A 16,643-nucleotide genomic window follows, 5' to 3' on the forward strand; every position below is an offset into this window, starting at 1 on the left:
TTGAATAAGGGATACATTTCAAATGGTGTTTAATTTGTTGGTCCAACACCAAATTCATTTGCGTACGGATTTTCGCGTTTTGGCTGGGTTCATTATACACCGATCGATACTCAGAGTATCAGTCACGGGTTTCCCTAGCCTTTACAGCGAAATTTAGAACGGTAGGTAAAACCACATTGCAGCGTAACACAGCAGTGTGTATAGGTATGGTCAGGGGTCAGTACAGTTTTTTTTTGGAAAGGAGGCGGAGTGCGTGTAGGGGAATACAGAATAAAATATTAATGAAAAAGATTGCTTACAGTCATAAAATGTTTCATCAATGATGACAGTAGGAATAATTGTGCCTAATTATACAGAAATCGTAAAAGTTGAATTCATTTACTGTTTGAGGAAGTTAAATTTACGAAATTTATCTAAACTGAATAAAATCAACATACGTGGGTGTCTGTGATTATTGGTGTTAATGTAAAAAAAATGTGGGGTTTTGAATTTGAAACACACAGTAAACGTTCCGTAAACATAGTAGGATACCGTGTGATTACGAAAACGAGGACACCAAGTGTGTTTACTTTGTCGCCGAGGTAGTTATCGGACTTCGGCACTTTCCGTACCAGTCCGAAATGTGACGGAGTCTTACCAACCAATCAAATTACCTCCCTTTCCGCGTACCTTGCTTAATGGCGAGAACACAGGTCAATAACGACGCTTCAACTACTTTTGTTCCAGATTTTGCTGCAGGTAATAGGTGTTCCAAGTGGGACAAATATGTTGCAATATTTTTTTGAATACTAAATATTGTGATTGCGCTTGTATTTAGCTGCATTAATAACCCGGAAGCGCGCACTGGGCGGGATTTCCATTTTCCTAGCCATTTTGTGTTGTGGCGTCGATATTTTCGTTCGTGTGCAAAACACTGTAAATCTCCCACTTCGGGCTTTTCGTCATTACTTGCAGAAAATACGTCTATTATAACTTTCACTTCGTTGTAAATGTGTGAAATATCATGTGAAAAAAGGCGAAATTAGTACCCTGGCGTCGTGAGGCTGTTTTTACTGAGATCTGAATCTTTTGCGATCCGGGAAATGGGAACTTCATTTGAAATTCGGCATCCATCTTGATTTTCTGAAACCATTCGTAAAATCATTAGGGTGTGCAAGTACGTCATTTTCTTGCACTAACAGGTGATGTATACATTCTGTGTTCGGAAGAGCACGGAACAATGATACTACTGAGTGCGAGTATCGATTTCTGACACGTTGGTTACACGAGAGCTTATCAATTTCAACAGTAAATTACCGAGGCCTGCCCAGTCATGATTTTACTTGCTCCCCTTTGGATTTTGACGGTTTTACACTCATAAAATCAACAATTGGTTCATCGCATGCCATAAAATCACTCTTATTTTATATTTCTCATGATTTAACCCCAAAATGTAAAGTTTAACGTTTGTGGAGGGAAGAGAAGGGTGACCAATATGAACGTTGTTCGTGGTGAAGCCACGAGTGGATGTAGGTCTCGCTTTCAACGTTTTATCATTATAGTTTGTTGCAATGTAGTGGTCTTGCACATTACTTTACAAGCAGTAGGAACCAGAAAACACACACACTTGTAACTATTATCTGCTGTTATTCACACTTCTATTTGGAAGTTCAAAAATCAAAGTCAATGTTTATTTTCAGTTGTACAAAGAAGAGTAATGCATTAAAGCACAGGGGCTTATATTGCTTAGAAAGAGTGTGAGAAAGGCATATGGGTGTTTAGACCTACCCTAGTACCATATAAAAGGAAAGGGATCTAACAACGAAAACACCGCCTCCTCAATCCAATATTTCACTTCGTAAAATATTTTAAGGCCCTGTCATGCTAAAATCGTGGATCACCCAATGCAAGGAAAACTCATCTTCTAAGTTCGTTTATTAATTCCAGCCACGTTGACAGCATCTGTGGAGGGCTAGATTCGATTCTACAGGGCTGAAAACTACATACCATTTCCTCAACAGTAAGCAGGCATTTTTTTCAAAATCATTGGCAGTCATACTCACTTGTTGGCCATAGATGACCATGACATTCAAGTGACATGAGCAGTGTATTGGTAAGAATAATCTAAGAGGTTAATGTTTACCGATATTATTTCCTGAAAAGGAATCAATATGAAATACATTTTTACAAGCTCTAAAATTTTTCTTAGATTTTACTGTCAGGTATATCATCCAAAATAGAAAGTGTTGGAAAATTACATACTTTGCTCCCATTTGTAAATGAACAGACTCTTACAGCACATTATATTTTCCTCAAATTAAATGTCATGAAGTTTGAGTTGATCACCTCAGATTACTTGAATATCAAGGCTATCTATTGTTGACAAGTCAGTGTCTGCTGATGATTTTGTGAAAAAAAATGACTGCTTACAGTCAAGGAAATGATATGTACTAGCTAGCGACCAGGTGTAGCCCAGTTTTAGCAGTCTTAACGATTTTAACTTTATCTTGAGGATAGATTAGCTATTTACCAACATTTCTTGCTTATTTACAGTTGCTGATCATGTTTCCCTGAAACACGGTTATCAGAAAGTGCGATAGTGTTTAGTGTGCTTTCCCAACAACTAACAAGACAAGTTACCAGATTTTCTGAATTTTTGATGTTATTCACCAGATATGACAAAAATTTGGTCATAAAACAACTGTGTTTCAAACCTTGACATATTGAAGAAATTTCATAATTGGATTTTGTTTTTAATAAATTCAAAAGAACAAACCTTGCTCTCATTGTGAATGTTGATGTATGCTGACATAAGCTGACGTGAACATTGAGATGTCACTGCCTTTTTCAGTAGTAGTTTGCAATTTTGGTAATGTTTGTTTTCTTTGGGAGAAAAGTAAAGATTAAAATGAAAACTGACAGTTACATTTTGTCAGTATCATCTGCAGAGTGTCTATTGAGTCCATGAAACAGGGACAGAGATGTAGGTCTATTCCGAGTTTTGTGATTGAGTGTTGGTGATATGGGTATGCGAAGACAAATTAAAATCTGCACTCTCTGTGAACTGAACTGTAATGTCAGATTCACAACATATAGTCAGAATGATTTTCATTCAATTTTCATCATTTATGACATTTCGTGTCAACACGCTAATGGTCACGTGACATCCCCTCCTACATGTTTGAGTCTAGTCTTCCGAGGGGATTCATGTTTGTAATGTCAGTGGAATACAATGGAATACTATGGATGTACAATTCGAGCTGTCTGTGCAAGTGCTACAGCTAGGTGTTGGCTATAACTGGTATGCGATGCTAACTTGTTGCTCGCCAGTAGATGGTTCTATAAGTTGGTAGACCTGTGGAATGCTGCTACGATCAAATCTAGCCCTACATAGGTGCTGTCAGCGTAGCTGGAATTCTTAAACGAATATATAAGGTGAGTTTTTGCAGTCTTGGGTGAACCATGATCTTGGCGTGAAAGTGCAGGAGCATGTTTGTACCCACGGTGTGAAGTTAAGGTCTCCCAATCAAAAGCAACCATTGTATCCATAGAATTTCCACTACATTCTGGTGAAATGAGGCTGTGGTGGCTGGCATTGCATTGATGTCAGTACAGATTGTTACTTAAAAGAACCTGTCAAGATTCGTGTTCATTTGAATGAGGTGCGGGTTCGAATCCTGGATGGGACTCAACCAAACAAGTTCTAGAATTTGTACTGTACTAAGAGAGTGTAATCCCAAATATAACATGTTACATTTGAACACTTTCTCAATGTCAATGTGTAATCATTATGTTTTGTTGGATGTAACTACAAAATAGAGAGGTGATAGTCAACTTCCTGCAAGTTTCTCCTGTCCAGTTTATGTGAAGAGTGTCATTTTTTTTTTCTGGCGGAGTCTCAATCTTGGTTGGAGCCATATCAAGAACAACACAAGAAAAAATTAATTCTTTGGAATTATATTTCATTTTGTTGTTCATTCCAAACATATATTACAATAACGACATCCTATGCCAAGATGATTAAGGATGGATCATGAGGTAGAGTCAGATCTTGTCAACATGACTGATCAGCAGGAACTTTTCTCCATGGGATGTTTCATGGCAATAGTGGAAAGAGCTAGTGTTGACCAGATACGGTTTGGATGACATAGGATGAGTGAAAGACTTTGGGGTTGTAAACTTGATTTTTCCCCCAGGGATATAGTATTAGGCTATGTTGGTCTGTACGAATTGGAATATATCCAAGAAAGCCCACGCAAGTCTAGAAAATGTGGCAAGTCTAGATTTCCATGCCTTCAGGGTCTGTACCAATCTGCGGAATTCATAGCCAGTACATGGCTAGTAATTATCAGTTGATCTCTGGCTGTCACTCGTGTTTAGCATAAGTTCATGGGAAGGCTCCCCCACAGCTCCCCCCACACGTGGCAAAGACCTGCCCCGTCCTCTCACTGCGAGGCAACGTGTCTGGTTTTATCCTAGATTCCTGATCTTCCTTCCTCCCTCCCTCGACTCAAAATGTTTACTTTAGACTAACTACTCTCTGAAATGAACATATTTTACTGAAAAGAGGTCATAGTATAAAATTATAATAACATAATAAAATGGAGACTGAGACTTTCTTCACTTTCAGAAGCTAAGGGAATCTAGGTTTGCCACATTTTCTAGGCTTGCATGGGGCTTCCTTGGATATATTTGCTTCAGGATCTGTACAACAGACTGTTTTTGGATCTCAGTTGTTTTGTGACCTCAGTTCCACACGACTGGTACAAATCGATGGCAGTCTTTTCAACGGGTTTTACAAGATGGCACAAAGTATTGTCCTTAAGAGTGACCTCACATGAACATTTTCTACACACTGTGTGTTGAACATTTCCTGTTACCTGTTACTTGTAAAACATTTAAATCAGAAGACATGGCTCTGTCTTACTACTTCCAATAAACAGTTTTCTCCTGTTCCATGTGATTTCAATCAAACTGCCGTATATTATGCAGACAGAATATTTTGATTTGGGAGATTTGTACGGTAGACGCGAAAAACGGGAGATAGTGTTAGCCAGTCAGATCCCCGGACCTTGAACTAGGTTGTCAAAACTAGGTCCGGGGATCTGATTGGCTGACACTATTGTGTACAAAACACACCCACCCATGTGAAGTTTCAGTTGGCATTATTAACCAATCAGATTCCCGAAGGTCATAGATCATGTCGCTGATGATCTAGTTTTGTATACTTCTGGCACGGCAACTCAGTCTTTGGCGATTTAATAAAAAACAACAAGTGCATCCCCTCGGAAGCTCTGTGTACATGTTTCCCACACACATCAGAAATGTGGACAGAAGCTTCTGATACTCATGAAACTTTAAAATAAGATATATTCAATGACGAGTGCGAAATTGTTCTGTTTTCGATCACGTCGCTGTGATTTGGTGATGCACCTTTATAGTTTATACAGTAAGGGGGTTGGATAGTAAACCAGGACTTAGTTTATCAATCTTTCAGACCCATGGTGGGCGACTGTGCATGCATCATATTTATGGTATGTCTTTACATGTAAACGTGGGAAACAATCAATTTATTTTTGTGTTACTGTTGTCTTTCAGATCACAAGTAGGTGTGGACGGTTGAGACAGTCAGGAGATAGCCAGACCAAAGAGATTTAGACAGTCTATTTGCCTTAAGGTAAAACTTACTTTAGAAGATAAAAGATGGCTGTAGACTTATATATGGGTTGTATTATATTATAAACAGTTTTTCAAAGGATAACATTGATATCAGCATTTGATGTGAAGAAACAAATGTCGAGGCTCTTATTGTACGAGTGCAGTACTAAGGTATTATTCACAGAACTCTTAAAGAACTCACTTGATTTTATAGTCAGACTGATATTTTGAAACACTAACTGTCTGTTAAAGTATTTGATGTTGTTTTATGACGAGTTTGTTGTTAACATGTGAAGACATGAACAGTAGATGCAGTTTGAACGATAACTCACAAACTTGAATTTCCAGTCAAAATGTCTGCAGAGGAGGTAGAAGTGGAGCCTGTCAACAGAGAAGAAAAGTTGCTGCAGAAAACAGATGTACAGAATACAGCACATTCTCAAGGAGATGATCCTTCCAAAACTCCTCCCAGAGCAGAAGGTTCAATGTCGCCAAGAAGATCAGCTCGCGGTTCTCCTAGGGGTCGGTCACCACGTAGGTCACCAAAAGGACGGTTAGAGGAGAATGAGATTGAGATCAGGGTCGAGGTCCATGATGATGACAGTCATCAAATGAATGAGAGTGAAGAAGAGGAAGAGTTTGGTCAGTCAAGAGAACTTGAGGAACTCATCAGGAAGAGATCAGAGGAGGGCTTTTATATGGATGATGATGAGGAGGATGAGGAGGATGATTTTGATGAAGATGAGATACTGGAAGGTGAAGTTAAAGACCCTGGTGGAGATAAGGATGGGTTGAAGGAAGGTGAGGAGGAAACCACTGTGGAAGAGGTGGAGGAGGAAACCACTGTGGAAGAAGTGGAGGAGGAAACCACTGTGGAAGAAGTGGAGGAGGAGGAAGATCAGGAGAAGGCTGTGAGTGAGGAAGCAGGAGAGAAAGGGGTGAGTGAGGAAGCAGGAGAGAAAGGGGAAGAAATGCAAGAGGGAGACATGGATGTGGAGGATGAAGATAAATCGGATGATGAGGAATCAGACAAGACAATTTTGAAGGGGAGAGGCAGGCCAAAAAGGGCATCTAAAGGTGATGTTGAAGAAACTATTTCCAAGTTAGGAAAGATGAAGACCAAGAGTCCAGTGAAGAAATTTGTTTGGGGTGATGATGAAGATGAAGAGGTATCGATGGAGAAGACTACTAAAGGAAAGACAGCTAAACAAACTAAGATTGCACCGATAAAGATTGTAAAGAAAGGAAAGGCACCTGCGGCCAAGGACTCAAAGGTAGCTGCAAACAAAACTGTGAAAGAATCAAAAGCAGCCTCATCTAAAAGGAAAGGGACAACATCCAGGGGTAGTGCTAAGCCATCTGGTGCCAGATCAGTTGTAGCTAAGCAGTCAGCTGCTAAACCAACACAAGCTAAGCAGTCTGCTGCCAAATCATCTAAGCCTGCTCAAAAACCCAAATCAACGCCAAAGAAAAGAGGGCGTAAACCTGTTTCCCAGTCAGATGTTGCTTTGGTTGTTATAGATACTTCTAAAGAAAATGAAGAGATGGAGGAAGAAGAGAAAAATGGAGATAAAGAAGCACATGACGATGATTTGGAGTATAGTGTGCAAGTGAATGAAGCTGATGAGTTAGATGAGGATGATGATGAAGGCCCCCCTGTGTTGGAACCAATGGTGACAAAGTCTGCTGGGAAGAAGACTCAAGCTGCTAATGTGGAATCTAGTGCCATACAACCAAGGACTGCCCTGCAAATGAATAATATCCAGGTACGTGAGAAGGCTAAAGAACAAGTACCAAAAGGACATGAAAAACCTAAAGAACAAGCATCAGAAAAAGACATAGTAATGTCTGAGAATGAAGATGAACCAGTATCAAAGGATCCTTATCTCTTTGAAGAAATGAACAAAACCGGTCCTGACCAGCCAATGAAAGTGTCAAAAGGAAAGAAACGTGACTCATTGATTCCATCTGGAAAAATCAAGGTCTACAAATGTGAATACTGTGACAAGGGGTTTATTAAGTTTCAAGGACTGGTAAAACATAGGCGGGTCCACACTGGTGAGAGGCCTTATAAATGTGAGACCTGTGGCAAGGGCTTTACACAATCCCAAAATCTTATCATCCATCGTAGAATCCATACTGGTGAGCGTCCATACAAATGTACACTCTGTGGAAAGACATTCTCCCAGCTTAATAGTGTCATCAACCACACTCGGGGCCACACTGGAGAGAAGCCCTATGCCTGTCCACTTTGTGATCGCTGCTTCCCGAACTCCACTGATGTTAAGCGGCACATGAGAGTGCACACTGGAGAGAAGCCCTACAAATGCAGCCACTGTGACAAAGCATTTGCCAAGTCATTCGATGTGAAGAGACATGAGCGCACCCACACTGGTGACAAGCCTCACAAATGTCAGCTGTGTGGCAGAGGTTTTGCCCAGTCTGCTAACATGCTGAGACATGTGAGAACCCATGTGTTGAAGTGTGAGACGTGTGACATGGTTTTCACCCTGCATGAGGAGCTGTTGGAGCATGTAAAAACTCATGGCGAGACCATGCCTTACAACTGCAACCAGTGTGATAGAGGATTCATGAGACTACAGCACTTGAAGACCCACATCAAGAAACATTCGAACACCAAAGAATTCTCATGTGACGAGTGCGGGAAGAGTTTTAGTAAAAAGCAAAATCTGGTGAAGCATCTCCAGAATCATTCAGATGACAAGCCCTTTGACTGTCAAGTGTGTGGGAAGAGTTTCTCTAGTGTACAGAACCTGAAGGCCCACATACGTATTCACACAGGGGACAAGATGTTCTCATGCAATGTGTGTAAAAAGGAGTTTGTGAAGAAGGCAGATTTAGTCCGACATGAGCGTGTCCATTCAGGGGAGAAACCATTTGTGTGTGTTATTTGTGAAATGGCCTTTTCCCAGTCCCACCACCTCAAGAAGCATTACACTAAGCATAATCTGGAGGAGTTGGAAGGGGTGGACACTTCTCTGCTGGAAGACTCTCAGAATGGGGCTGTGGTTGTTGTGGCTGCTCAAGGAGGTGAGATGGAGAAAATGACAATAGTCAAGGCTACAGAAGGCGCTGAAGTAGAGGAGGAGGAAGAACAAGAAGAGGAGGAGGAAGAAGAAGTGACCCCAAGCCCAGTGAAGAAAGGGAAGAAAGCTAAACCAGCTGAAGTGGAAAAGGCCAATAATAAGAATGGCAGAGCTTCTTCACGTTTAAAAACAACAAAGAAACCTGCAGGTAAAAAGCTTGAGGTTAAACTTACTGAAGTTAGCAAGAAGCGAAAGCAGAATAATGACAGTGGGAAGACCGAAGTACCACAGAAGAAGGTGAGAGGAAGACCTAAAGAAGGCAGTGCAGAAGCAGAGAATGGTGAAGAGGCAATGGATGTGGAAGCTGATGCTGAGAATTCTGTAGAGACAGAGGAAGAAGATGTAGAGACACCTAAAAAACCCAAGCTGAAGAAAGGTGGCATTGTTAAAGGAAAAGCTAAAATCAACCAGGCTGCTAAAAATGAAGCTGTAAAAAGTCATTTTGCTAAAAACCTGGCTCTGCGGCGAATATCCACTGAAAGTGAAACTCAGACTGCAACTCCATCTAAAGACTCTGTTGAAACACAGACCTTTGGAACTCAAACTGGACGGAAAGATGATTTGAAAGGGGTGCGTATCCTCACAGCCACACCAAGGTCTATTTGTGGAGAGAACGATGAATGAAGGAGGACTTGCATGCAAGTAACTATGAAGATGTTATGCACAGGTATACATGCCCAAGTATAGTTCTCTGTAAAGTTGTATAAAACAATGTGGAAAGTCATTCAAACCAGTGCTGAAGTCTGCATGCATGGATGCCAGACTGCATTTACCTGAATCGTCTTGAACCTTTGTACTCTATATGATACATAGTGTATTTATGTGAAGGAGAGCTTACTATGAGAAACTTTTGTCCAGGCGTGAGATTCTGAAGTTTGAGTGAATGTATTTTTGTAGTATGGTGTACAGGAGATGAGTTCGTAATCATATGTTGATTCAAACCTGACTTTAAAGGGAAAGTCATCAGAGGTTAGTCTTGGGGAAATTGATACACAATTCTACTATCCTTCATATAATTCCAGATGACCTAAGCTGTTTTTGTTTTGAAATTGTATCATGTATCAGGTTCATGTTTTGGTTATGTGTCATAATTTTGAGGGCAGTTTAATTGTAAATGGCAGTTTGGTTTTATGTTTTTACATCTATGTTACTGAAAATTTATGGATAATCTGCATCATGATAGTTTTAGTCCTTCACTTACATCTTGAGTGAAATATGGATGAGATGTTTTGTTATTTTTGTCAGCAACTTCATTTGACTAAAGCATGGCACTTACATCTTAATCATGGTGATACACTTGATAAGTAGGTCAAGAACATTTGACAGTCTGAGGGTTTCTGATTTGCAAGCTGACATCTGAAAATATTTCTTAGTATGAATTGAAATTCCAGGAACTTGCACATATGATTATGAGTATGACAAATGCAGCATTGAAGTGAGTGGTCAAAGGGAGACAACTCACCAGTTACATCTATGTTTACGATGCAGAGGTTTCCTGTCCATGTGTATTCAGTTGGGTATCCTTTTTGAACAGTTTTGGGGTCTTTGAATATTATCAACTTTGTGTAAAGAAGAGTAAGTCTTACTCTTTTTTGTGGTAGAACTTACCATTTTTATCTTGAAAGTTGAAAGTTGTTCACTGTGGTAATATAATGTGTGGTTTAAGTGCCTTTTGCATCCCATTAACATCAAATAGATACACTATCATAGACATGGTCATGGTGGAAGAAATATTTTGATTTGTGAATTTATCATGTATTTTTTGTCATAAGTGTTCAATTCTATTTAGTTAGAAGAGAAAACTGATGACAGGGTTCAAAATAGTGAGCCATGTCAGCTTTATACATTAATACTTCACTGTGCCAGTTTCATGTTGAGCCTTCCTTGTGAGATGAGTAACAGTAGAATTCATATGCATCAGGTTTTGAAATCAGAAACTAAGCACTTATGTAGGGTTTTACATGTGAATTACCCAAACTAGTGAACATAATGTTATTAAAATCTTGTACATTGTACTTCTCTGTACAATTTTATCTCCATGTAACTTCCTCTTGATCATTATTGATCTGCTGCTTCAGTGATGGGATATAAAATATTTTCCTGGATCAGACAGTCCAGTGATCATTAGCATAAACATCAATCTACACGGTTAGGAGTCATTAGTATTATAATGAAGTAAGTGTGCACTACCAAGGATTTGTGACTCAAACTGGAGTTTGGGGTATGTTGTCACAACTTCAGCAGACAGGAGTGGTATGTGTATGACCCTCTGTGTGCTTCCAGGACATGGCACTCTCTCACTCCCTCACTTGCATATTCATGTTTTCTATGCCTGTATTAGTGAGAAGGAAATATCTGTGCCATTCATGACAAAACATTCCGTGTACACATGGCAACATTTCAGGATGACTCTTCAGTTGTCCATTTTTCTCTTCTTACTACATGCGTACCTTTTGGCAAAAATTGCTTTGAAAATCATGTCATCCCATTCTGTCCTCACGATTATTGTAAAATTGATGGCAATGTTTAGCAGCAAGCCATCCCTGAACTCCAGTCTGTGGGTTCAAGGTAGTTAAGATTACTGAATGAATGGATATTCCAGCATGATACAAGGCATAAATCTGGCCAAGATGGCCATAGTTAATATAGGTGTGCCCTCCACACATGTGCTTGTGAGTCCCAGCAGGGTGATGCTTGAATAATTGCAGGATGCTGGATACATTACTGTACTTTAAAACAAACCTGTGTTTCAAGGGTGGAAAGCACCCATTGGTTGACATCCCAGTCCAGTGTCTTTTTTGTTTTGTTTCTTTTCTTTTGTCAGGCAAGCATATTTGTATATCATGCTGCACCGGTGTCCAGTTGACTTCCCAACGTTGATTATGTTGTATGTTTAAGAAGCCAACAAGAAAATCAGCCGGTATAGTGGAAAAGTTATCAGGGCAAGTGGGATTCCTTGTGCCTCTGCAGCAAAGTACACTAGCAATTTTGAAGTTATATTCACCCTTGTATCTATTGTTAGTATAGTCAGAATGGTGCCGACAGTTTAGCAATAATATCATGAATTCAGTTTTACATGTTCTTAATAACAAAATAATATGAATTCATTTATCCAACAGTTTCCACCTTTCATATTTTCAAGTTTTCTATTGCCTTATTGTATGAATTTTTGCACAACATTTGTACATAATATGCATTTTGATATGCCTTATGATATGTGGTATTGTATACAGATGGTAAAAGTGTAAATATGATGTGCTGTCTAAATGAAATGTTGCTTGACTTCTGCTTTGATGTAACCAGTTACGATAAATCACAAGTGAGAATTTGTTTTCTGGTAGCTGTAAAACATTGAAACGTAAACTATGAGTATTGAAATCATTCAGAAACTGGTTACCAAGTTCAAATGGTAACTATGGCAGGTCACTTGCCCTGTCACCTTCACATGTCTGATACTCACACATCCCTTACACACAGACCAAATTTTGAATCAGATTACAGAAGGTGATTCTTGTATAAACTGAGTGAATATATATATACACACATGTATCTGCATTGATGGGGTATACTGAACTAGGGTATCAAATATATTTGAGTAGGAACCCCTTGCTTTGTCTGGATCATCCATCTCAGGTTTAGAGATTAATCATGATTATGATGCCAGAAATCCATTCACATACAGCAGAATGCCCGGATGTAATTTAAAGATGCTTCGAAGTTTTGTTTAGTGTCCCCTGATCAAACTTCACAATTTATTTAGACTTATTCAGAGACTGCTATTCGGACCCAAGTCTGCAGGCAATGTAATTGAAGTTGGAATAATACATTCCACAGTGCATTTAGTTACTAAATATCAAGTAAATCCTTGGAGTTTTTTTTCACTGCCAGCTGACCCATAAGAAGGAACAAGTTTTGTGTAATAGTGCATTGAATGCATTCTCATAGTACAGTCACTGAGTTGGAAGTCAAATTTGATCAGAAGTTCTCCTCAAATCCATGCCTAAGGCACCTCTGTTTGAATGCTAGATGAAATGCCTAGTGTTTCCATGACTGCTCTGTGTGTAAGTATGTGTGTGTATTTAAGAAACCAATGTTATTGATCAAAGATGGTGTAAATTGTTTAACGGAATTGCTTCGATCAATGTATGAAAGAAGTGTTTAGACTGAATTTTCATTAACTTTCCATTTTCTGGCATTGAAAACTAAAGTGAGAGGGAGGTTTATTGTGATGTTGCAGTCCACGATGCTGTTGTCAATGCCACCAATCTCCCTGAGGTCATTAAGACATTGATAGCTGCTTCACTTATCACCCTCAGTATTACACACAGAGGAAGTTCGTTGGTTATATTAATGATAACAACAGTATGTTGTGTACATTATTCTTTATTGTGCAAATTGTGGTGTAAATTGTGGGAGGTGATGTTCAGTGTCATTGTTAGAGGGAGGGATATACTTTTTACTATGAGATGTTTGCATGGACATATATGCTCTGCTTGCTATGTGGTATTCCATGCATTCTTATCAGTTTTGTTTATCATTTGATAAATACATTTTTTTCTAATTATTTTTGTCATAAATCATGAAATGTGACTTGTGATTGTACAAATAAATGATAAATTTATCTTTTTCTGGTTTTATATACTCTGTATATTCTCACGATTCTTCTTCATGCTTGTGTGTCACTGGTAGTTGATCATTTGTCCATGCGGAGATGTGGGGAGAATAGATAGATAGTTTGTCCCCTCTGGAATTATTGGACAAAACACATACCCAGCATGTCATATCTGTTTGAAGAATTATTGAACAGAGCAGGTACCCCTCATGGCCTCCTTATCATATCTGTTTGCAGCAATTTTGAACAGAAGAGGCATCCTGCTTGTCATATCTGTCTGCAGAATTATTGGACAGGTACCCTGCTTGCCATATTCGTCTGCAGAATTATTGGACAGAACACGTACCCATCATGTCACATCTGTCTGCAGAATTACTGGACAGAACAAGTGTCCTCCTTGTCATATCTGCAGCATTTTTCAACAGAATAGGTATCCTGCTTGTCATATCTGTCTGGATAATTATTGGACAGAACAGGTGCCCTGCTTGCCATATCTGCAGAATTATCGAAAAGAATAGGTTTCCTGCTTGTCATGTCTGTCCGCAGAATTATTGGACAGAACAGGTATGCTGTATGTCATATCTGACTGCAGAATTATGGCACTGAATAGACAGAAATTTTGTTTATCATTTTGGACAGAAGAAGCACCAATATCTTGCTATTTGACTTTGTAGATTTGCCAGGAGGGAATAGGTATTATGTTTGCCATGTTTGACTGTAGACTTGTCAGGACAGATGATACCTATATTGCCATGTTTGACTCTTTTGAATTCCCAGGACGGAATAGCTACTGTTACGGTTAATGATTTGCCGTGAATGTAAGAGATCCCCTTTGAACCAGCAAAATATAACACAGACAAGTCTAAAATATTCAATAATAAATCGAGCAAACAGTGAGCAAGTTACCATGAATCACAATACAGATTTCTAGTAAAATGCAGTTGAGTTACATGTCTAAGGGAGTGGGTCACAAATATCAAACATTAACTCACCAGAGTCTGGGCATTTTCAGTAAGATCTAATATGCTAAATGGGGGATTTGGGGTACGAATAGGTGACCCTTTAGAATCATTGTTCCTCGGGATACTGAATAGCGTTTGTTATGCAGACAGCAAGTGAGGTCGAACAACAAACTTTGTTAAAACTCTCACTCCATTATGGATAAACCACCATCCCGACCGTACAATTTATGAACACTTTTAGATATAATCTGCCTGAAAAATAAACAGCAAAACGTTTACATCATTGCATAGGGGATATCTACAAAATGCGGTATAACCAGTTTGTTCGCGCAACCCGTGGTCTGCACGTGCGCTTTTCGCACTTGCCGTCTTACGAGGAACACATGGTTCATACAAACGATATCATTCTTCACAGAGATCTTTCGTAGCCGAGCTGATCAAACCGCTAAGCGTACAATCGCCAATCAAAAGAGCTATATTTTGTACTTTGGCTTACCTCCCTCGAAACGAAGCAGCCGCGATACCGAACCCAGTCAGAGCCGGTGGGTGTGCACTCAAGTGTAACAAAGCTTTTTCATTGGTCACTGGTTCATTTGCCGATACGCTTAGCCGGCTCTTTCTTTAAGTCTTATAAGCCCGATAGGTATTATTGTCAGTGATTGAAGTTGTGCCTTGCATATTGTCATTAGCAGACAGACAGGCAGGCATATTGCGTTTTCTCTGTGTCTGCTTATCACAATCAACAGTTTTTTCATGTAACGAATAGATTATTTACTTGTTTGTGTACACAGCCAAGATTAGACTACTGCTCACAACCCCCTGCTTCAGTATAGTACAGTACAGATGTGGGCCAATGACCCCTGGTACAACATTGGTTGGTCCATCATGGATAAGTATTACATACTTTACTAAAGCATGCCTGGCATATAAGGACTGGTGAATATATAATGTTCTGTTTTTGTCAACTAATGTCTCCTTAAGCGGCATGAGCATATTAAGTTCAAACAGGTACGAATAATCGTGGTGTTCCTTGGCCATATAGCATTGACATAGATTATCAAAAACTGTGCAGATCAGTAAAAAGTGAAATTCTGCCTCAGTATGACCACCGCTAAAGACTTTACAAATTCTTTCATTCCTTTATACAGTGAACTAACTGCTATCGTCGATAGCTAAATACACGCAAATGTGTTACAGAGATGTTCAAGAGGTATAGGGTACTGCACTTGACAATATCGTATGTAACTTTCTAATAACAGATGTTTGGTTAGAAGACATAAGTATATCAAATCTTGTGACAACAGAATATTTCTAATATTTCTAATATTTCTTTACAGTGTGTCATTGCCCTACATTATCAAAACTGTACAGATCAACAAAACCACAGTTACAGAGACTCTGTCCTCTGTACATGGACATATCTGTCTCCTTCAGTGAAACTGAATTCATATATGTGTGTCATAAGGGTGTAAATGAGGTATGAAATAGTTCACTTTGCCATGACATATCTGAGCTGCGAGTCATAGTAAATAAAACAGGCTAAATTTCTAACTACTGTTGTTTGGTTAGAGGACATAAATATATTACGTTTTGATACAGTAGTATATTCATAATATTTCTTGGCAATATATCGTTGACGTAGCTTGCTCAAAACTACAGATCAATGGGAAATCATATTCTGTCTAAATATGGCCACAGTTACAATTTTTACAGTGTATCATTCCTTGGTACATTGATAGCTACCTTCCTCAGTGGCTGGAGAATGTGACCTACAGTGAAATTTAGCAAATGTTAGTCGAAACTTAGTGAATTGTTGCAACTCAAAATTTTTAAGGTTTTTTTCATCCCATTTTTTCAACTTTAAAGGTTGAACTGGAATTTTTGATGATTTGTTTCGGTAAGTGCATACCGAAAGGCATCAGAATCTGCAAAGCTGTTTTACGTTGCATGTGACCTTTAACAATGCACATCCCGGGTATTTACAATGCACATCTCTGGCTATGTACTATTTTATTGTTAAAATTGTTTTAATGGTGTGAGTTCCTGTATTTTAGCGGCAAGTCAACGGCCTTAAGTTACCGCTCGTCTTGTTAATTAGAGTTATCTCCCATTGACCCAATTCTTGTCGTCCTAGCGTTTTAAAAGGCTGTACGCATTACTGTGCACATCTCTGGTTATATATATTATGAACCGAAATTAATGAGAATTTAAAAGATAATTTTTTTATTGTTTCTAGTCATTACTCACGTATCAAATGTGAATATTAACAGAACTTAACTCCAGATTCAAAGACAGATGGACAGTTAGTACTTTGTCAGATCACAA

General features: G+C 39.0%; 1 protein-coding gene across 3 annotated transcripts; it reads left to right on the plus strand.

The window, feature by feature from the left end:
- The first annotated feature begins 554 nt into the window (after positions 1 to 554).
- On the plus strand, positions 555 to 13,367 carry LOC137274691 (uncharacterized). Of its 3 annotated transcripts, none has more exons than XM_067808031.1 (3): positions 555 to 738; positions 5,578 to 5,656; positions 5,986 to 13,367. In XM_067808031.1, exon 3 carries the CDS (start codon positions 5,991 to 5,993, stop codon positions 9,366 to 9,368), a length of 3,378 nt encoding a protein of 1,125 aa, XP_067664132.1. In that variant the 5' UTR covers positions 555 to 738; positions 5,578 to 5,656; positions 5,986 to 5,990; the 3' UTR covers positions 9,369 to 13,367. The 3 variants fall into 3 exon arrangements, with proteins under 3 accessions (XP_067664132.1, XP_067664133.1, XP_067664134.1); XM_067808032.1 differs by lacking the exon at positions 555 to 738 and adding an exon at positions 902 to 1,181; XM_067808033.1 differs by lacking the exon at positions 555 to 738 and adding an exon at positions 3,359 to 3,414.
- Positions 13,368 to 16,643: the final 3,276 nt, after the last annotated feature.

Source organism: Haliotis asinina, chromosome 2, assembly GCF_037392515.1.
Source record: "Haliotis asinina isolate JCU_RB_2024 chromosome 2, JCU_Hal_asi_v2, whole genome shotgun sequence".
Taxonomy (NCBI): Eukaryota; Metazoa; Mollusca; class Gastropoda; order Lepetellida; family Haliotidae; genus Haliotis; species Haliotis asinina.

Excerpts from the sequence above, each read along its gene's own strand:
- LOC137274691 (XM_067808031.1), top strand. The coding sequence starts at position 5,991 with ATGTCTGCAGAGGAGGTAGAAGTGGAGCCTGTCAACAGAGAAGAAAAG.